Source organism: Linepithema humile, chromosome 5 (genome assembly GCF_040581485.1).
Source record: "Linepithema humile isolate Giens D197 chromosome 5, Lhum_UNIL_v1.0, whole genome shotgun sequence".
Lineage (NCBI taxonomy): Eukaryota > Metazoa > Arthropoda > Insecta > Hymenoptera > Formicidae > Linepithema > Linepithema humile.
This window is the reverse complement of record NC_090132.1, coordinates 11,295,407-11,321,581: the sequence shown is the minus strand read 5'-3', so window position 1 is coordinate 11,321,581 and position 26,175 is coordinate 11,295,407. Positions and strand designations below refer to the sequence as shown.

Here is a 26,175-nt window from a genome sequence, read left to right as displayed (position 1 = left end):
TTGCATACGCTATTACTCGCTCGCCATTCTCATGGTTTTGCGTGAGTACTGCCCCTAAGCCTTGAGTGCTGGCATCGGTTTGCAGCACAAAAGGTTTTGCGAAGTCTGGACAGGCAAGCACCGGTGCTGTCGTCAAAGCCTTTTTAAGGTGTTGAAAAGCGGCTTCTTTTTTCTCTGTCCACTTCCATCGTGCATTTTTGCGTGTTAATTGCGTAAGAGGCGCAGCGACAGTCGAAAAGTCTGCGATAAAGCGTCGGTACCAGGAGGCCATTCCGATGAATTGCCGTATCTTTCTTACGGTTGTTGGAGCTGGCCAATTCGTAATTGCGCTCACTTTTTCTGGATCGGTGCGGATACCTTCCTTGTCAATTATATGTCCAAGGTATCTTAGGCTTTCACGGCAGAACTGGTATTTCTCTGGATTGAGCCGTGATTTAGCCTTTCGTTATCGGCGGAATACTTTGGCTAAGTGACCTAGATGCTCCTCGAAAGTTCGGCTAGCGACGACGATGTCGTCCAGGTAGACTAGCACGTGCGGTTTGAGCTCTGGTCCTATAACGGTATCGAGTAACCTCTGGAAAGTTGCGGGTGCCGAGTGTAACCTAAAAGGCATTACCCGAAATTGCTTGAGTCCTCGGCCAGGTATGATAAATGCGGTAACTGGTCGGCTTTCTTTAGATAAGGGTACCTGCCAATACTCATTTTTCAGATCCAGAGTTGAGAGATAGCGGGCTCCTTTTAATTTCTCGAGGGTAGCAGTGATGTGCGGCAATGGATAGGCGTCTTTCTCTGAAGCATCATTTAGTTTTCTGTAATCTATACAGAATCGGTGAGTTCCGTCTTTTTTTCTGACTATTACTACTGGAGAACTCCAGGCACTGGTTGATGCTTCGATTACGCCTTCGCTTTCCATTTTCTGGATTTCGTCGTCAATAATTTTTTGCATGGCCGGATTTTGTGGCCGATATCGCTGCTTTATTGGAATCCCTGGCTTTAGTCGAATCATATGTTCGATTAGATCTGTGGGGTTTTTAATCTTTTCGAATTTCGGTAATTTTTCATCCAGAAATTCTTTTAGCCGGTATGGTTCTTTTGCCTTGTCAAGAGACGGAGCGGTGGTAACAAAGCCGATAGTCGAATGTTTATATTGCGGTTGAGCCGGAGGGGGCGGTAAATTAATTTGTAATTTAGCCCAAAGATCTGTCCCAATGAGAATGGGCGTACTTAGTGACGGTAGTACCGCAAATTCATGACGAACTGTCTTTCCTGGTATTGCCAATGATAAATGGATAGTCTGGTTAATGGTTACTTCTGAACCATCTGCTAAGTGTATTGTTTCGCTCGTCGTGGTCGGCTTTCTTTTTATTAATTGAGCGGTCTCGCTATTGAGCAGTGAGGCTTCAGATCCGGAGTCAAGCAGAGCCCAAACGGATTTTCCTTCGATCTTCAGAAGGACGTGCGGTCTCGGAGTGTACTTTATTTTAATTCGGGCCGGGCGTACGCCGCTTTTCCCTGACCCGCGTTTCGTTTCCCTTTGGAGGGTGACAATCTTTAATCAGGACTCCATCTTTCCCGCATTGGGAGCAAAATTTCTTAGGTGTGTGTTTGCAGTTCCAGCGGGTATGCCCTCGCTGCTTACACCGTCAGCAACATTCATCCTTGTTATATGTAGCTGTGGCGACTGGGTTTCGGTTGTTCCTCTCGGGGAACCTTGGTCGTCGCTTTTTTTGGCGTTGTTGAATCTTTTCTAGATTCGCGACTTTTGCGTGCAGTTCGCTCAGCATGTGAATATTCTCGAGTGGAATATACAATTGGAGATCCGGATTCATATTTTCATGAATCTGCTCTTATTTCTCTTGCTCTGAGTACCATCCGGCTCGTCGCATTAGCGTCTGCAATGCTATGGCAAAAGCGTCAAATGGCTCGCTTGGTTGCTGCTGCCTGTCTTGTATCTCTCATCTGAGTTGTCGCGGGTATCCTGGTGGCAGGTAGAACGCTTTAAAGTCCAGACAAAAGTCGTTCCATGAATTCCACGAGGCCCTATGGTTTCTAAACCATAATACGGCATTGCCTTTTAACGCTTCCGGTAGGCCGAGGAGTAGCTGCTTGTTTGTGAAGCCATATTCCTGGCCGAGCCCTCTACCCGTTCCAAGAAGGAGAACGGATCCTTGCCATGGAGGCCCCATTTCCTCATTTGATTTAGGAGCTTTGCCCGCTCCATAATGCTTAATACCGGTGGGACAACCAGTTCCTCCACTGGCTCGTCGTCGGCATTGGCCGAATAATTGCTCTTCTGCATATTGTCCAGGTTACCCGCAGAAGTTTGAAATAGATCAGGCCTTTGCGAAATAAATAACCGGAGTCATTTTCTTAAATTATCTAACGTCCCGGTACTATCAATGTTATAGGATTGTAATATCTCGACAACTTGATCTTTAAGTAAATAATTAACCCATGTACTCATTTGTCTCTAAATCTGGAGTCTCGCTTTAATTTTTAAACCGGTCCTTGTTCGGGCGCCATGTAACGGTGCGTATTTTTACGCCTCAGGGCGGTGCGTAACGATGCGGAATTTCGACGGTGCGTAGGTAGCAAAGCGGATTCTTACGACGCGGAATAACTCGCCGGTTTGCCAGAATTCGTTCGTGTGGTTTTTCGGGAGACTCCAAATTAACAAAAACAAATTAAAAAAACAAAATAAATATTTATTTAAGAGAGCGTGATAAAAGAAAACATTTAACAATGAGCATATAAGTAATTCCTTATCGATTAAACTATCTAATGTTTCAACGGTATAAACGGGTATAATTCTAAATGTGAACAAATGAACAACTATCGGAATTAATCGGATAATAAACTGCGTAAATCGTTAAACATGGTGCGCCTTTGGCCGAATAATAAACAACTTAAATTATTTAATTCTAAATCGGTCAGTTCGTACGGTACAAAGTCAAAATATTAAAAAATAAGTGATACCGCGTGTATCCGAGCCCTGCTGAGTCGTCGACGGTTGCCGGTGCACTGTGTCCGAAGACAGAGAGAATCTTCTCTCGTGCAAGGGATATAGGAAGTCGAACGCCGGGAACACCCGACCGAAGCAGAGAACGCCCTGCTCCTAGAACGACGGAAAGTCGGAAGTCGAACGCCGGGAACACCCGACCGAAGCAGGGAACGCCCTGCTCCTAGAACACAGTGCTCCCAGACTTGCCCGGATGGGCGCGCATGCGCGGCCTAATGCTCTCTCACTGAAGTATTGTATCGAGTAAAAGAAGGTGCTATATGACTCCCTCCAAAAGCTGCTTGCAAAAATAAATGTAAAAGTTTTAAAGAATGAATAGGTGTTTTCTATTTACATAACAAACATCTACATGCTAAAACTAATTATATAAAATGTGAAATTACTTGTAGCATAAATAATTAGCGTAAATATATATTATGTAAATAAAAGTATTTATTAATTTTTCAAAAATTTTTATATAATTCGTAAATATGCTTTTACAGACAATTATATAGTACTTCTTTATATATATATATGTATATATATGTATACATATAATAAATTAAGGAGAGAAGGTGATTAAAGGTTATAAAATAATAGTTAAAAAACACATTTTTAAATCATTTAAAATAAAAGTTTATTTGGCAGAATTTGTAAAAAATATCAACATTTGTTGCAAGGGTAAGGAAAACTACCAAAAACCTCACCAGTATTCATAAAGCAAAACTTACATTTTATCATAAAAATAAACATTAAAAATAAACATTTAATTAAATAAAATCTGTTTAATTATAACACTAATGAACACATAAAATAACATATATATTATAATTATATTGAATATATATATTACTATATTATTGTTTAATAAATATCACAAATAAAATCTTATTGAATTAATATCACAAATAAAAAATTTATTTATTAATATTACAAATTAAAAAAAAAAATAACTAATATAAACTCTGAAAATAAATAAAACATTAATATTCCCAAATTAATAGGTCTTTATCCTAATTAATAAAAAAGGAAAAGTAATTATTAAATGTGCGTGTGTAAAAAAATAAAAAATAAAAATAAAATTTAAAAAAATATCAAGCACTATCAGATTTGTGTTTTGAATATAAATTTTGTGCATTATGCAACTCTAAATGTCTATCATCAACTTTAAAATTAATACAATTAATATTATTGGCCTGAAAACTCGAACGAATTGTACAAATTGCGGAAGTTATGCTATCGGAGAAAGAATTTTTTTTTTTTTTTTGACATCTGTAACAATGGAAAATATTCTTTCTGCTTCCGCATTTGAATGAGGAAAAGTAAGCACTGACTCAACTAATAATTCTAAATTTGGAAACATTTTTTCCTCATTAAAATCTTTATAATGAAATATTTTTTGCCACATTTCGTCTACTTCTAATAAAGCTAATCCTATTTTCTCTGTATCATTAATAACTGTTGGCAAAATTCTCCATTCAAATCCTAATTTTGTTATGTCAATATTTTCAAAATGTGAAGCAATAATTGACAAGTCTTTAATTTCATTTCTGCCTTCATCATAAAGTGCAATTTTGGCATCTAAAAAAGTTAATTGTTTAAAAAATGAATTTTTATAAGACAAACGTTTTAACATTTCTTTAGTGCTGTTATATAAAAATTTAAACATGTTAATTTAATATCTTGCACGAATACTAATGGCTGATTTACCAAAAAACTTTCACAATCTGGTCCCACATATATATCTAACAGATGTTTAATATTCCTCTCATCGTCTACATTTAAAGTAACAATATCTTTCAAAGCCTCCGGAACCATAAAATTTTGAGTTATTTGATGAATAATTTGTTGACTACTGTTATATAATTTATGAATTAAAATTTTACGGGATTAAAAAAGAATATTAAAATTATTGAAAAAATGTAACGAATATTTTAAAAATAGTAAATAAGCTTTTATAGATTCATCATTTAATTGAGCTAAGATGGCTTCTGCAGACTGGGATTTATCTTCTACAATAGCAACAAGAAAATAATTTTTCAAAACTTCCCAGTTCTCAAGGAGTCTAATTACACAATTATGTAATACAAGCCATCTTGTATTTGATAATTTAAGAAGTTTCTTTTTCTCAACATTAAAAAATTTCTGAAATTCGCCTAAAATTCCACATCTTTTTGCACTGCCTGAAATATAAGTACTAACATTTCTAATTAAATTTTCACATCTTTTAGGCAATTTTTCACACGCTTTACTTGCTACAATAGCGGATGAATGGCAAATACAATTTAATAGCACTACACCGGGTACTTCAGTTTTTAAATGAGAAAAAAAAGAATTATTACATCCCGTCATTACCGATGCATTATCGCTTGCCATCCCAACAATATTTTTAATAGGAATATTTTTTTTATTTAAAAATATTTTAAAAGTTTTAAAAATGTTACTAGCGGTACAATTTGTAGCATCTAATGCTAATAATTCTAATAATTGTGTTTTAATTTTTTTGTCTGTTGGTGAAATAAATTTAACAAGTAAGCATATAAACTTTGTATCAGTTATATCTGTGCTTTCGTCTATTAAAATCGAAAATTTCCGTATTTGCAAAATTTCTACTAACTTTTCTACTTCGCGTTTTGCAATAACATCATCTACAATTTTAGTACATTTAGTATATTTCAGTGAAAGATTTTGTGTAACTTCAGGCTCTATACAAATATCTTTTAACAATGGAATTAAATGATCCGCGGTGCAAAAAGCAATATTATGCTCAGCAAAAAAAGCAGCTAACTTTATTTCCGCGCGTTTTACTTTATTTTTGTGTAATACACGCTCGTTATAATTATGATTGAGGCTTTGATTTTGAGGCTTTATGTTAGTTAAATGTGTTTCCGTTTGTGAATGTTGCGTTAAATTCGTTTTACAACATCTGATAGTCTTGTTACACACGACACAAAGAGCTTTATTTTTCTCGGGATGAGGAGCCAACCATCCTTTAAAACAATCTTCATCTAACCACGATAAATTAAAATTTCTAATTGTTCGTTTTTTAACAGCTCCTTTTTTTTTATTATTGATATCATGCATACTACTATCCATACTACTACTATCCATTTTATTATCTATACTAATATTGCACTACTATTTTGGTGTTATATAATTTTTACTTACTCATATCCGTCTCGTCCTGTCCTGTGTAGTAGCTCGTTGTCCGGATCTTCAATCTGATAGCTCTGGTTCTACCTGTGTGGATCCCGCCAAAAGTACACCAGTGCGCATCCATCGTACGTCACTGTTTTTACGCTCGTTAGGCCGCGCATGCGCGCCCATCCGGGCAAGTCTGGGAGCACTGCTAGAACGACGGAAAGTCGAAAGTCGAACGCCGGCAACACCCGACCGAAGCAGGGAACGTCCTGCTTCTAGAACGACGGGAAAAGATGGGAGCGAGTACGACCGGAGCTTTGGAGTGCGCCCTGAGGCTTGTCCGAGTCGTACTCGGAAGAATGGTCTCGGTCTGCTCCGCGAGCCGGCTTTTATACCGGTCGCGCTATCCCCACTTGGGGTGCTACCCTACCCGGCAGTTACCCCTTCTCGAGCTACTACCCTCGAATTGGGGGATCGGAATGCGGCCCATAATGGGGGGTGTTCACCTGACGCCCGTGTGGCACTTAGTAACAGCGTGTGCTGTTATACACTTAATCATGTAAATTGTAAAATTTATTTCATTTTCATTGCTCTATAATATTTTAAGATGTATAATAATATTTTAAGGCTATTTTATAGCAGCGCCAAGTTTTTTGCAAAATTTTGTAATATTTTTTTATTTTGATTAAATTTGAAAAATTTTTTTATTTAATTAGATACAGATATAAAAAAATAATTAGATACAGATGCAATTATTTTAAAAAGTATACTTAAGAAGAATTAACTAGATATAAACATAAATATCATTTTTAAATAAATTACTAGATATACATGCAACTTTTTTTGAAAGGTTTTTTATTTAAACTTGGCGTCATTTTCTGATATCACCTCTTTTATAGGCAGAATATGTAGCGAATTTTTATTTGGTATATACAACTTTTTTTAAAAGTACAATTTTTTTGGAAAGGTTTTTTATAATAAATATAATTTTTTTAAAAAGATTTTTTTATAATATATTTTTGGAAATACAATCTTTTTAGAAAGTTTTTTATAATATATACAACTTTTTTTAGAAAGGTTTTTTGTGAGGAAAACTTTTTTTTAATATAATATATTTTTGAAAGTACAGTTTTTTGAAAAGGTTTTTTATGAGGAAAACTTTTTTGGAAAAAACAATTTTTTGGAAAAGTCTTATCGACGTTTCTCTACTTACGACTACATCATTTTTGTCAATTTTACATTGAAGATGGCCACATTCCTTAGGCCGAAACGTTTGTAATAATTCTTTAATAAAATGAACATTTGAGCAATTCTATCCGGCTCCTGCTTTATTAGCTGGTTATTTTCACAATTTTTTATTTATATTTACAGCATCTAAAAATTTTTAAGAAAGCTTGTTTACAACTTATTAAAATTTTTTTTTATTTAAAATATCTTATTATCAAAATTATTACTTTTATTATACAGGGTGGGCCATTTTAATCCATCCACGCAAATAACTCCGTAAGTAAGCCAAATACAGAAAAATAGTTCAGACAAAAGTTGTTCAGGACAATGGGGGTCACCTATTTATGCTAGTGACTTTGACCTTGAAGTCAATTTTCAAGGTCATTTGAAGGTCAGAGTTATTTTTTTAAATGGAAACCTCTATTTTTGATTCCAAAATCAAATAGCTGGTGTCAAGAGCTTTTCAAAACACTATAATGAAGTTATTTTTTATTAAGTACTTTTCGAGTTATGAGGCTTGTAAATTACAGTATTTTGACATAAAATACAAAATATCTTGTAAAACATTCAATTTTTGGGAATCTTACCTTAATACTTTTATACATAAAATAATGAGACGAATCAATTGATATAAAGAAAACACATTGGTTTTAAAAAAAAGTATGCAGTTGCATGTTGCAAATTACATATTTTTTCTTGAAAGCAATTATGTGTTTTCTTTATACCAATTGATTTGTCTCATTATTTTATGCAATAAAGTATTAAGGTAAGATTGCCAAAAATTGAATATTTTACAAGATATTTTGTATTTTATGTCAAAATACTGTAATTTACAAGCCTCATAACTCGAAAAGTACTTAATGAAAAATAACTTCATTATAGTGTTTTGAAAAGCTCTTGACACCAGCTATTAGATTTTGGAATCAAAAATAGGGTTTTTTATTTAAAAAAATAACTCTGACCTTCAAATAACCTTGAAAATTGATTTCAAGATCAAAGTCACTAGCATAAATAGGTGAACCCCATTGTCCTAAACAACTTTTATCTGAATCATTTTTCTGTATTTGGCTTACTTACGGAGTTATTTGCGTGGATAGATTAAAATGGCCCACCTTGTATATTATTAAAATTATTACACTTTATATTAATAGCAATATCATTATTAAAATTATATCATTTTTGTTACTTTAATGAAAAATAATGTTTAAAAATTTTTAATGTTTACTGTAAATTTGTAGTGTTTAATTTAATCTTGTATTAGAAAAATTGTGCATAAAATTTGTATTATATATAAAAAAAGTAACGGAAATTGTAACGATAATCGTTACTTTTTCGTAACGAATGAGTAACGGTAATGCCCAGATAGCAATGCCTGATGATCAGATCTCATCACGTCATGATCTTCAGATATTTACCGCAAAATTATGTATATCTTGTAATCATATTATGATGATACATATCATGAGCACAAGTTAACGTGCACATGAGGAAAAATGTGAGCTCACATATTGATGTTAAATTGTCAACTCATGATAATCACAAACTAATTGCAATAATTAATTATTATGTGTTATAAATTTTGTACATTCAATATTTTCGTCATTATTATAGAATTCAAGCGCATGATTTCCGTGACCCATTTTGCATGATAAAATGTGTTTTATGTGTTTACATTTTTAAATATGAAATAATATTTTAATAAATATTACAAAATTTTCAATGATTAATTTATATTAATAATAATTAATAATATAAAAATACAAATAATATTAGGATATTGCTCTTCCTTATTAAAATAATGATCGTGTTGACATCAAGCTAGTAGAGCAGGAGCCGGATCGAGTTGCTCGATTTTATTTTATTAAAAATTGTTACATACGTTTTGGCCAAGGAATGTAGCCATCTTCAGTGTAAAATAGACAACAAAAATAATTTAGTACATAAAAAAAGAAGCGTTGATAAGAACAAACGCTCTCCGAACGTGGTTTGGATTTAGGAAACGCATCCTCTGATACTACGGTTCGTACATTTTTTGTAGTTAGTCTTATTATATATGTGTGAAGCCATGGACCATCTTGAACGGCCCATCAAAATTGTGTAAAGAGAAATTAAAAGTGTGACATGTGTAAGATTCTCTTATGATAACACCGATGTCGGTAAACAATATCGAATCGATTAGTCCTCATGTATATCATCGGGGACACTAATCTACATTTCCAAGGATGCGCAAATCGCACCTGCGGCTCCGGAAATTCGAATATACGAGAAAGCTCAAGAACATTCTAAGATAGGAGAGTATACAAAGGAGTGCAAAGAGGCCACGAGATTTTTTCGGTTCTTGCTAGTAGAGAGAAAGTATCGAGATATAAGTGCAGGTGGTTTCACGACGTAAGGGACTTCGCTTAAGGAAAGCTCCGCTATTATCAGAGGCAATAAGGGACTTTTGCCAATCTTTAACTAACTGGTCAATTTTCCAAGAAGGACTTTGGATAAAGACTGGCCAGTTACGAGTTAGAAGAAAAATATACATAACTACGAAAGCTAAGTCTAGTGGTTAAGACATTTATCTTTTCCGTGCTAAATTGAGTTGTTTATATCGGACATTCACGATTTGTTCATTAATAAATATATTCATTGTTAACTAATAGTCTATTGAATTCCTGACAAACAAATTAAGAACAGTCTTACACATGTGTCCTCGGCTGTGAGTGGGACTCGACAGTTTTATAAATATTTCTGTTTCATAAACTTGTTTATGGCGCTCTAATGCGCTTATATTGAGTGTACAATTAAAATAAATAGAATATACTTAATATTTAATAACGAAAAAAAACATCTAATTTTATTATAACCTAACCTAACCTAATCTAACCTAAATATAAAAAAAAACATAATCGTAAAATAAACTCACAAATCACAATAAATGTGAACATACATTGTCGTCATGTTGTGAACTACATATGACATACAAAATGCAATATTAGCTTGAACCTCATGCATGCACTCATATGTCATTCTTTTGTGCACTTTTATGGATATCATGACATGTTTGCGTTCTGAGCAGCATATGAGCCCGCATCTGTGTCTATTCTTGTCCTCATGTTTGTGAAATATATGAATACAATATGATCTCAAAATGCATACATTTTCCTATCTGGGCGGTAACGAGTTCCTTTTTAAAGTTGATAACGAGTAACGATAACGAGTTACTTTTTAGAAAAAAGAACGATAACGGTAACGAGTTACTTTTATAAAGTAACTTTCCCAACCTTGCTAGATATCATGGAAAGACATAAGCAGACTCTAGCAGTCTAGTTCAGAACTAAACGCATTCCATCAAGTATCCAAGCACGGTGTTTGACCGTGTCACACAGTGTCGATCTGTGTCTCCTAGATGGAAAGCTCCCACAAATTATCTAGCAGAGACTAAACGGATTTTTGTCCAGCCGTTTCGTGTCGTTCGTCGTCGATTAAAACTAGGTGGAGATCTTTCAATTAATTAGTTTTCGATATATGTTTTCGATGTCGTCTCGACATCAATTTGATGAGTCATTTTTCGCTGGGAAGATGGCTGCTACATGAACTGAAAGAAAGAGACATTGAAAGGCGAAAAACCATCTCCGAAATGCTGCTTGCGAGGCAAAAAAGAAAGAGGTTTTTGCATCGAATTGTGACTGGCGATGAAAAGTGGATCTATTTCGATAACCCCAAACGCCGAAAATCATTTGCGACCCAGGCCAACCATCGACATCGACGCCAAAACGCAATATTCGTAACCCAGTCAGCAAAGTCTGTTTGAACAGATATTGCCAAACGTTTGCTACAAATTTTTGTCAGCAGAAAGACTGCAGATTGTATACAAAACCTGTTACATCAAATAATGATAGCAGAATTTCAGCAGAAATGTTACAAAACCTGCTGACATAATTTGACAGCAGATCAGTAACAGAAACCAAGTAGGATTTGCTCGGAATTATTACAGCAGATTGACGACAGAAACCGAGCAGGACCTGCGCAACGCAGTTTGATATCAGATTGACGGCAGAAATCGAGCAGGATCTGTATAATGCAGTTTGATGTCAGATTGGCGGCAGAAATCGAGCAAAATCTGCGCAGTGCAATTTGATGTTGTTTGCCGCTATGCGGCGTGTTTCTTCATATATAAACTCGTACTCAAAATTCATCTACAGTGCATATAAAGTGTGGCCAGTGGCTTAATGAAACTTATCAGTTTAATACAATAATCTGATACAATCCCCATAAGAGATTCAGAATATTAAACTGACTTTTGAAATTGAAAATGCGCTGCGAGTTGACCCGATATTGCAGTAATTTCGGGATTTCGCCTAATAAATTTATTAAAACATAAGTATGGGCGTATTGCCCTAAGGATGTGTTCGACTTGGTTAAAGATTTTATGAAAACCAATTTCGTTAGAAAATATAATTTATTTTCTTTGTCAGAGAAATGAGTATATACACGTGCTGTATTCTGTTTGAATTAATTGATTGCGCCAGAGGCGCTTTCTCGGTATGTGTGTAAGACCGAGAAGTTTAAAAGAAAAATTGACGGGCGCGGTAAGAAATTACCGGCCGCGTCTTTGTATATTGAACGGGTCCTAAAAAAGACGGTTCTATTGAATTAGCTCGTTGCAGCCCCTTTCTTGATGTTGGAGGAACTCCGTTTGGAAAGTGCCTTCCGTCTTGCAGCTGCTCTCTGAGCACGCTCTAGGCGGCGAGGTCTGGATGGCCACGGAACGAGTTTCCGGTGTTCTTGAAGATGCAACTGTCTCGGCTCCCATCGTAACAGAATGTTCTGTGTACCGAGGAAAGAGAGGTCTCCGAATTCGGATGTCGCCAGCAACGAGAGTGTCCCTTGGTGGCCGAGCCAACCGGACGCAGAACTCTAGGGGAATTAGCTTCCACGCTAGAGTCTGGGGAGGTGACGGCGGTACTGATAAGTCAGCGGGCCCCTTGGTTGAAGTGTGCGGCTGAAACTGGGACTCTGTTTTTCTTTTACGTGCCTTGCGAGGCAACGTGAGAAAAACGGCAAGACAAATTTGCCTCTAGTTACGCTCTGCTAAAGCAGAGTAAGACTCAAGTCAAGGGCCCTGTAGAGAGCTCGCCTTGAAGCGAGTGAGTGAAAAAAAATCTGCGGAGAAGCTCTTTTATACAGCTTCGATCGATGCTTGATCGCGAGAAAGCTTTTCACCGTCTGCGCAACCTGGCGGTGTAGCCGCAAGCTCGTAACTCGGCAGAAGCCCTGCGGCGCGTAGCGGCGCCGCGGCGTATTATGCCGCGTCAGTGTAGCGGTGTGGCGGTGAGCCGCCACAGAACCCCCTTGGCAGTTTTTAAGCCTGGAAACGCACGGTTGGTTTCGAAGTTCTGCTGCTCCTCGTCTTATTGGTTGCGGAGGGCTTTGATTGTTCGGCTGGTGCTGTCTCTATTGGCTGCTCGTGGTCGTCCATCGTGTACGCCGGTTTCAATCGGTCTATTGAGACGTTGATTGGCTTGCCGTTGACCAATAGCTTGTAGACTTTGTCGTTTGGGCTTAAAACGTTGTATGGTCCGTCGTATGGTTGCTGTAACGCTCTGGTTGGGCAGTCGTGTCTGACGAAAACTTTCTCTAATTTGGCCAGGTTCTTATGCACGAAGGTGCTGCGGTAGCCATGTCGTTGTAAGTGCGGACGGAGCACGGAGTAAAAAGAAGGAGTAAAATCTCTGTATTTTAGTTTTGACTCTACAGCGGCAAAAAAATTCGTGGCGCTTCTGTTGCTGACAACCTCATCTTTCCGGATGTGATATGGAAGTGAAACGTGAAATAAAAAGACTCAGTTTTCAGTGAAAAATGGTGAAATGTAAAGTGATAAAAAGTATATAAATATGGTTAAAAGGTGCTGTGCTGTATTAACTTGTCCCACTGGACAAACAAGTACAAAAAAAAAGAAAAGTGACCAATGAAAAAATAAAAGCCTTTTCAAAGTTGTGACGTGACATTTTTGAGGTCCGTCACAAGGGCAAGAAAGCCTGATCGAGGAGGGAAATTTGAGGTCGGAAACCCCACCGCGGGGGGCGACGACCTCTCCCTCTTAATTCTCTTTTTGAGCGTTATAGCAAATTGCGCGAGTCGTGGTGAGTGGCCAAACTCCCATTTTGTGATTGAGGTGGAGCAGCCTTCGTGGGACCTGCGAGGGACTCAGCAGACAGGACGGCGGAGGCCCGGACGGCGTGCAGACAGATCCGGAACAAGGTCAAGTAAAATACCCTTGAATATACAATTAGATTCCAGACACAGTCGCTACCGTAGATACAGTTTCAAATTCGGAGAATATCGAGGCCGGTGGACGCACCGAGAGGGAAGCGCGCTCTCACACGCCGAAGACCCGGGGTGGAGTACCCGAAAAAGGAGCTGTCGTAACGAGCCAAAGCAGAATCAGATCGGAACTTGATCAGTTCCCGGCCGATTCAGAGAAGGTTCGGATCCGTAAACGGAAAAGGCCGCGAGGGGCGTTAACGGCAGCTGCCCTAAGAGAGAGACCGGGGTCACCTCGGAAAAGCGTCACCGAGGGCCGATGTATCGAGGAGCGACGCGAGTATCGAGAGATCTAGGAAACATCGAAGGATCAAGAATCGCTAATCGATAGCGAGGATCTACATGCGCAGGACGATGCGCGAAATGTCACCGCTGTCCGGCGAGCCTCGCTGTCGTCACTGTTCGGCGAGTCGGCAACCTGAGAGGAACCTTGAGGACCACAACGGCCGTACCGACGATTTGTAAGGCCACCATTTCGGCTTCGCGGTAAGAGCGGTATCAGTAGGCGGCCCGAGTCTCACGGAAATAAGAACTCGCATATTTTGCGTAAAGGGTATAGCATATACCGAAATGTCTCGCGGTAACGTGCGAGGTTAGATTTAGGCTGGGCCCCGCTGACTACCGCTGCTTTAGAATAAGATTTCACCACGCCTTTTCCTCTCGGGGCTGCCGAGCCGACGGTCGTTTTGCGTTAAGTAATGTTTCTTGTGAGTAATAATTTCGCGTCTATTCCTGTATTTGCGTACCGAGCGTAAGAAACTCTTTGGATTTAGCATGTATGTCGCGTATCTCTCGTCTCGACCTTCTGTCGAGCGTTAAAATTAAGAACTGTTAAGAATCGTGTAAGGAAAGAATTCGCGTTGTGTGTTAACGTGACATTGAGAAGAAGTAAAGTAGAGTGAATCGAACGACCGTACCTAATCAGAATTGTAAGACTGGTACGTTGAATATTATACCGCGTGAGACGGAAGTACGCGGGTTTCCGCGAAACGAACATCCAAACCATAACGCCTCTCACAGAGATAATGCATGTCTCCGCTCCGCGGGATTGTTAAGACGTCTATCATCTGGCGTCACTCTCACTTGATCTAATTATACTAATTACATGTTATTTGTTACCAAATTAATGTGTTCTCAATAACTACCTTATTTCAGACTCCTGTCTCCAAATCTGTATTTTGCGTCTCTCAAGAACCTCGCCCCTCTGCCATTTGTAGAGCGGGCTAGTCGCGCTTATCGCCGTTGCTCATTAATGAAAATATGAACTCTAACGTATTCGTTCGTGCGGCGCGTTACTCCGCGCCTGGCGCCCAACTATAAGCATTGCGGTAATTAATAACTCAATTAAATAGAGCTACGAGGTTTTGCACGCCTATCGGCGGGTGAGCTTCTGCCCGACGGAAAAGTCGTCGCAAAGTACCGAAGGTTAGTTTTAAAAGTTTGTGAGGTTATGCTCTTTAATTAGAATATGTGAAAATGCATTGTATACGATTTATTGTATACAAGTTTGTTTGTTATATTATATTGATTACTTATATTTGTTTCTTTATATGTTAGGATAAAAATCTATTGCTCCAATGGAGCCACCGATTAATTAACTTGAGGAAGCCTCTGACTCTTACGTTTGCGAAGATTATTTTAAGGATGACATCATTAAATGGGATGAAACGCGACTTACTGATGGTACAATATATCGTTCAAAACGAATAGTACCTAAATTAAAAGTTGGTGCAATTCCAATGACAATGGAAGAAAGAATAAATGGCTTATCGCACATTGAATTAGAATGTGCATCTGATATTGTTGCGGACCCCGTAAATATCAATATGGATCCAGTATTCAATGAATCAATAATTAAATATCCACAAACCACTGCTATTAAAAATGCAGAATTTAGTTTTAAAATTCTGCAAGAAACATATCGTAATTTGCCAAATGAACATTGGGCAGCACTTATCGGTGAAGGAGGCAAATCTATAATCTTTTTGACCATAAAACAGCAAATACTTCGGCGAATTGAAATAAGTGAAGATTTCTGTATTCGAGTATTTTTGGATGATATTCAAATAGGAATAAAAAATGTAATCAATCCAGTTGTATCAGAAGAAGATATTGTGAATGCGATAACATTAATTGATAATATGGAGATTTGTGATAACTTTAAAGAAGCAAAAAGGTTACTGAGTAAATAATTAGTAAAGAATTCACAAGAAATCAAATTACAAATACATTTTAATTGTCTATATAAATATGAGTGCTTAATTGAAATAATTTATACAAATTTAGATAAAAATAGTATTGTACATTTAAGAAAAGTGAAATTGTCTATACAAAATTAATTTCAATGCTTTAATAATTGTGCTCTAATAATTGTAAATATCTAATTGTAAAAAACTTTTTTAAACTCGATTAATTTCAATCTAAAATACATCTGGGGACTAGGGAGTTAATTTTGTATAAACTATTGAGGGTGTCACTGATGTGGCAAATAATTGCAAATATGTGAGTAGGTCAAACCGGTGGTGCGATGGATTTTTAAAATGTCAGACATGTACTGGTCCGCAGAAATTGTGCAAAAAGTGCACTGAAAATAAGGGAAAAGAAATGGAAAAAATAAAAAGAAAGTTATAAAACTTTTTAACTTACAATAATAGAGTATTTATGTTGTCGAATTTTTTACATGTACAGTTAAAGAATAATTGTTATTTTTTACTGTTTTTACTTCAAACATATTTATATTGTGTCAATAAAATAAATAATATATTTTTATACTCTTTTGTACTCTTTTAAATTTCTTCTTTAAATATTCGATCTTTTTAGTTCATTCAAATATTCGCGCCACGGAAGACGGTCAGGTCTTCATCTATAACAGCACCTCTACCGGTGAAAAAAATTAAGGACCGTTTTTAGAACAAAAAGGTCTATGAATATTTTACTCCTTCCTATTTTACTCCGTGGACGGAGTTTGCTCATTTTTTCTTGTAAATAACGCACAAACTCATCCGTTGGCTGCTCTTTATTGGTTTGGTCCAAGAATTGCCCGGGAATCCGAATGGTCTCCCCGAAAACTAGCTCTGCTGGTGTGGCTCCGATGTCCTCTTTTACTGCGGCGCAGATGCCTAATAAAATGACTGGAAGGATTTGTGTCCATGCTTCGGTTTCGTGGCTTTTGATATGCTTTGAGTTGCCGGTACAGTCTTTCGATCATGCCGTTAGCTGCCGGGTGATAAGCGGTGGTTCGGATGTGCTGCGATCCGGTCAGTCTGGCCAACTGCTTAAACAGTTCTGACTCAAACTGCTGCCCCTGGTCCGTGGTGATTCGTGCCGGCGCTCCGAAACGCGTGATCCAATTTTCGAACAACAGGCGAGCCATCGTTTCCGCGGTGATATCGGACATCGACATCGGATATCGACACTTGCCTTAAGAGTGTCCTTAAAGGCATCGATCACGCCACGGTGGTGGGTTTGAAAGCTTCAGACCGGAAACGATCGCATTTTCACACACACACACACACACACACATACACACACACACACACACACACACACCCGCTGGACAAGAGTTTACCTTCACGCGGTGTCCGGTGATAACAGGCATTCCTGGTTAACGAACTCACTTACATACAATTTTTTTGGTATTTTTTACGTTTTTCTCGGAACCTACTGAACAGTGCCAAAAAATTGCTCCGGATTTGAAATCAGCATGTCAAAATACATAGGAAAACATATCTCCCTCTCGTTTGTGGAGGGGGGGGGGGGAGCTTAACGTGACATTTACCTTAAAATTTTCCAAATGTACGATAAAAATAGACGTTCTTGTTTTTTGAAAAAATGGCCGTGACCTCGATATGACCTTCAAGGTCATGGTCAAGGTCATATTCCGATGTAAAATTTTCCGCTCTTTCTGAATCTACGATGAAAAATGGGGGTTCCTATTTAAAAAAATGGACTTGACCTTCATATGACCTTCAAGGTTACGGTCAAGGTCATATTCCGATGTAAAATTTTCCGCTCTTTCTGAATCTACGATGAAAAATGGGGGTTCCTATTTAAAAAAATGGACTTGACCTTTATATGACCTTCAAGGTCACGGTCAAGGTCATATTCCGATGTAAAATTTTCCGCTCTTTCTGAATCTACGATGAAAAATGGGGGTTTCTATTTAAAAAAATGGACTTGACCTTCATATAACCTTCAAGGTCACGGTCAAGGTCATATTCCGATGTAAAATTTTCCGCTCTTTCTGAATCTACGATGAAAAATGGGGGTTCCTATTTAAAAAAATGGACTTGACCTTTATATGACCTTCAAGGTCACGGTCAAGGTCATATTCCGATGTAAAATTTTCCGCTCTTTCTGAATCTACGATGAAAAATGGGGGTTCCTATTTAAAAAAATGGACTTGACCTTCATATGACCTACAAGGTCACGGTCAAGGTCAAATCCAAGGTCACCATTAAAAAGCCAGAGAAATTTCCTAAAACTTTTGTATTTAACATTTTTTCGTAAAATGCCTTCCTCAAAACTTATTCGGGGGTTTCCATACTTTTGCCTCACCCTGTATAAAAATGTTTTAAAGAATTAAATATTTTTAAATAAAATATATCTCTTGTGCAATCTAAAATAATATAAAAATCAACAAAAGTTTAATATCATTGCTCACAAACTTATGACTCATTTATGTTCATTTTTTAAAAAGTATTTTATTAATAATAAATAATTTTATATAATTATTTTGAACATTTTTTTATTTCTTAAATATTTTTAATGTAATAAATTTCCCATTTGTTTTCACTACGTAATCTTCTGATTTCTTGACGTTTTTTTTTGAGACGATTTCTTCTGCTTGTGCATCCTTTTTTGCAGTACTCTTACTTTCTTGCGAAGATGACAAAGTGTAGCATCTGGCGTTGATTTTATCAATTGCACTCTATCGACTACTTTATTCCTGCTACCTTGATCTTCTTCATGTACAGATTCTTCATTCATGCTTTTTGAGACTGATACTTCTTGAGACATCGTTGACATTGATTCCAAATCAGGGTTGCTTTGTACATTTTCTAAAATTTCTTCAATGTCCATATTGACATTTTCTTGTAAAATATCTACCGGTAAATTTAATACTGGTCGTGCACAGTCTTTTAAAACTCGTCGTGATGTATATGTTAATACCATATCTTCAGAAAAATGTTCGCTGCAAATCCTTAATTTATCTAATGTCTGCTTGTCTACGCCTATAACAAATATTGTATTTAACATATTTAAATGTAACAAAGTTTACATAAAATTTAGAAAATTATAAAATTTAAGAAAATTACCAATCATATCAGTTCGTCCTATTGCTCGTAACCAAATTTCTGCTTTCTCTACATTTTTTGGAAATCTGTGAATAGGAAACTTTGATGTCCTTGATGTGCACCTTGGCACACAACACTTGTACACCATTTTTAATTATACCTAAAATGCTTACGAAAAATACGTAAAAAATTGTTAAGAACTTATATCTAAAATTAAAGCATGCACGCGCGCGCGTGTGTGTGTGTGTGTGTGTGTGTGTGTGTGTGTGTTTTTGTACGATGTGTATATGTATATGTGTAGGCTTATATTATAAAAATTATGTGTATTAATATATATATATATATATATATGTGTAATAAAATATTTATATCGCCTTTAATCTCCTCGATCGCTTTCGAAACTCTTCAAAGCACCCAAAAGCACTCAAAACGCTTCGAAAAAAAGCTGCTGTTGGAAAGCCACAATAAACACAGTAAGCCGCCATTAGCAACAAGACAGCCAACAAGAAAGAGTGAAATAGAACTATTGACGGTGCTGCCTCTAGCGCTGTTCCCAATAAATAATGAACTAATGGAACTTCCGTCCCCGCTAAAACAGGGGAAGTGAGGACCCCCTGCGGAAATGTTTGATTGCTGCATAAATCGCCAAGAGCTCTCGGTCGCACGGGCTGTACTTCTGTTGCGCGGCGGTCAGCTTTTTGCTGAGGAACGCTACCGGTTGTTGCCCAAGTTTGCCATGCTGGTGGATTACTGCTCCGATCGCAAAATCCGAGGCATCGGTTGTTAAAGAAAGTTCTGCTGCCGGATCTGGATGTGCCAAGAACGTTGCCCGTGCGAGGCTTTCTCTGCACGTTTCGAATGCTGCTTCCTGTTCTGCGCCTCATTCGATTAGCGTTTTCCCTTTTTGGTTTCCTTTTAGCGCGTCGTTCAAAATGGCTTGGTCCATGGCCGCTCCCGGAATGAATCTTCTATAAAAGTTCAAAGTTCCGAGGAACTGCCGAAGCTGCTTGATGGTGACAGGCTTCGGGAATTTCCGTATAGCCTCGACCTTTTCCGGTAAAGGCTGCGTTCCTTTCGTTGAGACTTGATATCCCAAAAATGCTACAGTCTCTTTTCCGAACACGCATTTTGCTGGGTTGAGTTGCATCCCGTATTCGCTGAGTCTCTGGAACAAAACTGTTAAGTGCTTTTTGTGTTCACTTTCATCGTGAGACGCTACCAGGATGTCATCAATGTAGGCGTAGCAGAAATCGAGTCCGCGTATCACCTCATTGATGAATCTCTGGAACGTTTGAGCTGCGTTTCTCAAACCGAAAGGCATTTTCAGAAACTCGAACAGACCGAACGGTGTGGTTATTGCTGTTTTAGGCACGTCTTCCGGATTTACTGGAATCTGGTTATAAGCTCTAACCAGGTCCAGTGAAGAGAAAATTGATTTCCCGTAGAGAGCCTGTGTAAAATCCTTGATATGCGAAATCGGGTATCTGTCCGGCACCGTTCGGTTGTTGAGCTTGTGGTAATCGCCGCATGGTCGCCACGTGCCACCTTTCTTTGGTGCCATATATAATGGTGAGGCCCATGCGCTCTTGGACGGCGCGATTACCCCTTTTTGTAGTAAAAGATCAAATTGCTGCCTCTTTTAATTTTTCCGGCGCCAGTCTCCTCGGCCTACACGCTTCCGGTGGTCCCGGTGTCGTTTCGATGTAATGCATCGTTGAGTGCGGCACGGATTCCGTCTTTCCGATCGGGCTAGTGAGCTGCGGAAATTCGGCCAATAAGGCGTGGAAAGTTGTTTCCTGCAATAATGTTTTAACCGATGTTTGTCCGGTTCTGCTTTGTAGGCTGTTTGTGGCCAATCCGGTTGTTGCGTCCAAAAGTTTGCCCCTTCTTACATCCGGCAGAAGATGGAAGTAACCAAGGAAATCGGATCCTATGATTGGCTGCGTGACGTCAGCCACTATGAATTTCCATTGGAAGGCGCGCCTCAATCCGATGTTGAGTTGAAGCGCGATCCACCCGTAAGTGTGGATGATTGTACCATTGGCTGCAAACAGGGCTTGCGTTGCTCCGGACATCCGTCCGCGTACCATCGAGCGCGGGTGGACACTTATGTCTGATCCCGTGTCGATGAGATACCGAACTTTTGTTTGTCGCTCAGTTATTAGAAGGCGGCAAGGTTTCGGGTCCGGGCCGTCTGCCGCCATTGATTCCGGACCGTCTAGTTTTCCGCCTTCTCCTTCTTCTTTTCCTTCCAAGTACATGGCTCTGTACAATTTCTGGCCTTGCTGCCGAATCGCCGGTGGAAAAAGCAAAGCCCGCTGTCATCTTCCGAAGTTGATTTCGTTCGGCTGTGGCGCTGCTGTCTGTAGCGCTGCTCCTGCCGGCCCAATCGCGTGTTGAGTGCTGCGACCTGCTTCACCAATGACTGGATCTGGTCTTCCAGCGAGCTAGTTGGTTTTGGTGTCTTTTCCTTTGGCTTGTCCAATGCTGCGACGGTTCGGCATGTGACCTCGTATACGCGGTCCGCCTGTTCCGCTACGTCCTCGAGGAGATCGTCAGCTCGAGTTGCTAAAATAATTTGCATTTGGACCGGTAATCGCCCCAGCCACAGTGTGCGCAGGAGTTGATCGGGTACTGCGTTGCTCGCAAGCGTCCTCAGGTAGCGCAGGAACTGCGACGGCTTCCAGTCGCCTAATTCTTCGCGCTCCAGTAATTGGCGGATGCGGTGTTCCTGCGAGTCGCTCAGCCTTTGTATCAGTGCCCTTTTTACTGCTTTGTATTTCCCGCATGCCGGTGGATTGGTTATGACGTCTTTTATTTCTTTTATGTACTTCGTCTCGATTTGTGAGATTGCGTACGCATACTTGGTTGAATCTGACGTGACGGTGCTCAGCAGGAATTGGCTCTCTAATTGGGCGAACCATATTTCTGGTTCCTCCAGCCAGAATGGTGGTACCCGCACCGATACTCTGCCGATTTGTGCTGCGTCGGCGCCTGGCATTTCGCCGGCTTTCTCCGATTGGCTCATTTCCTTCAACCAGTCGTCGGGGTCACCAGTTTATGGGCGTATTGCCCTAAGGATGTGTTCGACTTGGTTAAAGATTTTATGAAAACCAATTTTGTTAGAAAATATAATTTATTTTCTTTGTCAGAGAAATGAGTATATACACGTGCTGTATTCTGTTTGAATTAATTGATGGCGCCAGAGGCGCTTTCTCGGTATGTGTGTAAGACCAAGAAGTTTAAAAGAAAAATTGACGGGCGCGGTAAGAAATTACCGGCCGCGTCTTTGTATATTGAACGGGTTTTAAAAAGGACGGTTCTATTGAATTAGCTCGTTGCAGCCCCTTTCCTGATGTTGGAGGAACTCCGTTTGGAAAGTGCCTTCCGTCTTGCAGCTGCTCTCTGAGCACGCTTTAGGCGGCGAGGTCTGGATGGCCACGGAACGAGTTTCCGGTGTGCCTGAAGATGCAACCGTCTCGGCTCTCGGCGTAACAGAATGTTTTGTGTACCGAGGAAAGAGAGGTTTCCGAATTCGGATGTCGCCAGCAACGAGAGTGTCCCTTGGTGGCCGAGCCAACCGGACGCAGAACTCTAGGGGAATTAGCTTCCACGCTAGAGTCTGGGGAGGTGACGGCGGTACTGATAAGTCAGCGGGCCCCTTGGTTGAAGTGTGCGGCTGAAGCTGGGACTCTGTTTTTCTTTTACGTGCCTTGCGAGGCAACGTGAGAAAAACGGCAAGACAAATTTGCTTCTGGTTACGCTCTGCTAAAGCAGAGTAAAACTCAAGTCAAGGGCCCTGTAGAGAACTCGCCTTGAAGCGAGTAAATGAGGAAAAATCTGCGAAGAAGCTCTTTTATACAGCTTCGATCGATGCTTGATCGCGAGAAAGCTTTTCACCGTCTGCGCAACCTGGCGGTGTAGCCTCAAGCTCGTAACTCGGCAGAAGCCCTGCGGCGCGTAACGGCGCCGCGGCGTATTATGCCGCGTCAGTGTAGCGGTGTGGCGGTGAGCCGCCACAATAAGTATTTTTTTTATCCCAATAAAGCAAAAATATATTATATACTTTGCATACCTTATTTACTATTTTTAATAAGCGAAACGAGAAATGTAAAATTGTAATGAAGCATTTAAATGCCGCTATTCCATTTATTAGAGGTACAAATAAGTTTTAAACCGTTTTTTTGAAAATTCAAGACTTTTTTGCAGAAATTCAATAATACATTTAAGTATCAAAATATTCTCCGTTATTATCTATGACCTTGCGCCATCTTTCGAGCAGCTGACGAATTCCGGCAGTAAAGAAAGTTTCGTCTTTTGATTTAATAAAGTCGTCGACTCATTTTCGCACTTCTTCAATATTCCGGAAGCGTACCTCAGGCAATGCGTTTTGCTTCGACCGGAACAAGTGATAATCACTTGACGCGAATAGGCCGGGTGCGGTAGAACATCCCAACCAAGCGTCAATAATGTTTCTTTGACCGTTTTAGCGACATGAGGCCTAGCGTTGTCATGAAGCAATTTCACCGGACGCAATCCTTTTCCAGTATATGGACGTTTTTGACGGATTTCTTCGTTCAATCTCAATAGTTGTCGACTATAGCGATCACCATCAACCGTTTCACGTGGTTGCAGAAGCTCATAATATAGCACACCCTGCATATCCCACCATATACAGAGCATTATTTTTTGGTCGTGGATATTTTGCTTTGGCGTTGATGTGGATGGTTGGCCGGGGTCTACCCATGATTTTTTTCGCTTGGAATTATCGTAATATATCCACTTTTCATCACCCGTTACGATTTTCTACAGGAAAGACTTTCTGTGCTGTTTCTTGTACAGATTCAGACAAATTTCGACACGGTTGTCTTTGTTCTTCTGGTTCAATTCGTGTGGTACCCACTTTCCCTCTTTCTGAATCTTTCCCATTTTCTGTAAACGGTTGGAAACGGTTTGTTGCTTTACTCCCAGTTGTAATGCAAGCTCTTTTTGCGTTTGGGACAAATTTTCATCGAGTAATGCTTGCAATTCATCGTCCTCAGTCTTGAGAGGAGCTCCGCTACGTTCACGATCGCTAACGTCGAAATCACTTTCTTTAAACCGTCTGAACCAAAATTTGCACGTATTTTTAGATACAATATTGTCTCCAAGAGTCAAACAAATTGATGCACACGATTTTGCGGCGCTCTTTCTTTGATGGAATTTATAGCGAATGCAGTGCCGAATAAATTGTTTCTCGTTTGCCATTTTCAAGCTGCTGCAATTTTAGGTTACACAAACAATATCGTGAAGTTGGTTGTTATATTTTATGTTACCATATAAACACTACAAAATCGGAAAAGAGCGGGAGAATATTTAAATTTTAAATTACTTTTTTATGTTCTACAAAAAACGGTTTAAAACTTATTTGTACCCCTAATAAATTGTGACAGCAGGTTCTGCTCGATTTCTGCCGACAATCTGACATCAAATTACACTGCGCAGATCCTGCTCGTTTTCTGCCGCCAATCTGCTGTCAACCTATGTCGACAGATTCTGCCGACAGAACACGAGCTTAATGCGGATCAGTGATGCAAACTCGAGCCGGCCAGCACCAGGGTTCCGTGACAGGGCAAGCATGCACACAAGCGAGAATTGCTTACGTTAGACGTACGTATAATTCTCGCTTGTGTGCATGCTTCCCCTACCACGGAGCCCTGATGCTGGCCGACTCGAGTTTGCATCACTGATGCGGACACAGATGGCACCGTATTTGCTGCCAAGTAAATCTACTTGCGAATCTACTCGCAAATTGCCAGCAGGCTGCTAACATTTTGTTGACTGGAAAATTTCTATTTTTTTTCTATTTTTCGTAAATTTTGTTTTTTTTTTGCTACGTAGCTTAAAAAATTTTTTCAAATCGATTGTCTGTAGTGTATTAGCATATGTACTTAAATTACAAAAAAGGATTTTTTCATTCTACACGGCCAAAATAAAGTATAGTGTATTTAAAAATAATAGGTGAAACAGACCACTTTAGGATCCCCTTAAGTCATAACTTTTTATCTTGTTTTTAGCAAAACTTGATTTAATTTTTTAATTATATCTTTTTAAAATATATTTCAATAATTACATATTTTCAGAAGATACATATATATACATATACTGCAAAAGGCACTGGCATAGGCAGTCCGTGGACAGAAAACATGCCAGAGATAGATAGATTTCATGGGCAGGCTGTCTCACTTTTTTCGTCACTGCGCCTGAACTGCGCAGAACGATACTGTACAGGCGATGTTAAAAGTTTATTAAAGTCATTGAATATAATATATACACGAGTGAATTTTCTCCTTTGCCTACTAGCACAAACTTTTGGATTTGACTGTACGACAAAGACAAGCTACCCCGGAATCTTCTCTCTCTGTCAGCACGCTTCAGACAGCCCAGTGTCTCTTCCAGTTTCCCTGTTTTCGGGGTGGGTGCCTGCGGCGGCTGCGGACGGCTCTTGATTAGCCGCCCGTCCCACGAGAAGCGGAATTTATACCGCCGTCCGTCGGCGGTTCGCAGTTTGTAGCCACGCGAGACTAGAACAGACTAGTAGGGATTTGCCGCGAATTCCTCCTGCGCGAATTCTACCATGAAAGACGGCGGATCGGCTGGTCTTCTCGTCGGTGATACTGGTGGTGCAGCGGCTGGTGGTGGCCGGGCAGCGGCTGGTAGTGGCCGCGTAACGGCTGGTGGCGGCCGTGGTGCGGCGGTGGCCGGGATCGGCGGTGCGGCAATGGCCGTTACTGGCCGAGTTTCAACGGCCAGTGATGACCGTTTAGCGGCGGTAGCAACTGGTCTCGGCAGTATGGTGGTCGGCACGGCCGTGGGCCTAGTCGGCTTCCTCTCGTGGGGCGCCGTGTGCGTAATGATGCACGCGGCGTCCGATGCCCCTCGTTTCCGCCCTTTGGTTGGTGGTGGCGGAGACGAGGCCAGGAAGGCAGCTTTGCGCTACTGCTGCCGGACGGATGGCTGAATCGCGATCCCCACCCTGGGGACCGTGCGTGCCGGTGGTGAAGGCGTCGTCGGCGTCGGCGGCGTTGGTCTCGGCGTAGGCTTCGGCGTCGGCCTCGGTGCTGGCTCGTCGGCCAGAAGGATTTCGATCTCGTCCATGAAATTCCACGAGCTGGACATCTTGATCGAGTTCTGTCTCGGGGTTCTCGGAATCGGTCCTTA

The 26,175-nt window shown here is 39.7% G+C and overlaps 3 protein-coding genes across 3 annotated transcripts; all 3 read right to left on the bottom strand.

Annotated features, from left to right (window-relative positions):
• Positions 1-397: 397 nt before the first annotated feature.
• LOC136999979 (SCAN domain-containing protein 3-like) lies at positions 398-7,550 on the bottom strand. Its single transcript, XM_067355367.1, has one exon. The coding sequence runs from the start codon at positions 6,107-6,109 to the stop codon at positions 4,889-4,891; it is 1,221 nt and encodes a 406-aa protein (XP_067211468.1). The 5' UTR covers positions 6,110-7,550; the 3' UTR covers positions 398-4,888.
• A 10,843-nt stretch (positions 7,551-18,393) lies between these two features.
• LOC137000164 (uncharacterized) lies at positions 18,394-20,172 on the bottom strand. The gene is made up of 2 exons (XM_067356107.1): positions 18,997-20,172; positions 18,394-18,912 (listed from the first exon to the last, which is right to left on the bottom strand). Exons 1-2 carry the CDS (start codon positions 19,121-19,123, stop codon positions 18,473-18,475), a joined length of 567 nt encoding a protein of 188 aa, XP_067212208.1. The 5' UTR covers positions 19,124-20,172; the 3' UTR covers positions 18,394-18,472.
• Positions 20,173-21,193: 1,021 nt separating this feature from the next.
• On the bottom strand, positions 21,194-22,003 carry LOC105679286 (uncharacterized). The gene has a single exon (XM_012379215.2). The coding sequence runs from the start codon at positions 22,001-22,003 to the stop codon at positions 21,194-21,196; it is 810 nt and encodes a 269-aa protein (XP_012234638.2).
• Between the last annotated feature and the right edge of the window lie 4,172 nt (positions 22,004-26,175).

What these genes read in the sequence shown, in the direction of transcription:
- LOC137000164 (XM_067356107.1), bottom strand. Translation starts at nt 19,123, where the DNA reads ATGGTGTACAAGTGTTGTGTGCCAAGGTGCACATCAAGGACATCAAAG. An exon ending in AGGACGAACTGATATGATTG is followed by an intron (nt 18,913 to 18,996) that starts GTAATTTTCTTA and finishes TATTTGTTATAG; the next exon opens with GCGTAGACAAGCAGACATTA.
- LOC105679286 (XM_012379215.2), bottom strand. Translation starts at nt 22,003, where the DNA reads ATGAGCCAATCGGAGAAAGCCGGCGAAATGCCAGGCGCCGACGCAGCA.
- LOC136999979 (XM_067355367.1), bottom strand. Translation starts at nt 6,109, where the DNA reads ATGGATAGTAGTAGTATGGATAGTAGTATGCATGATATCAATAATAAA.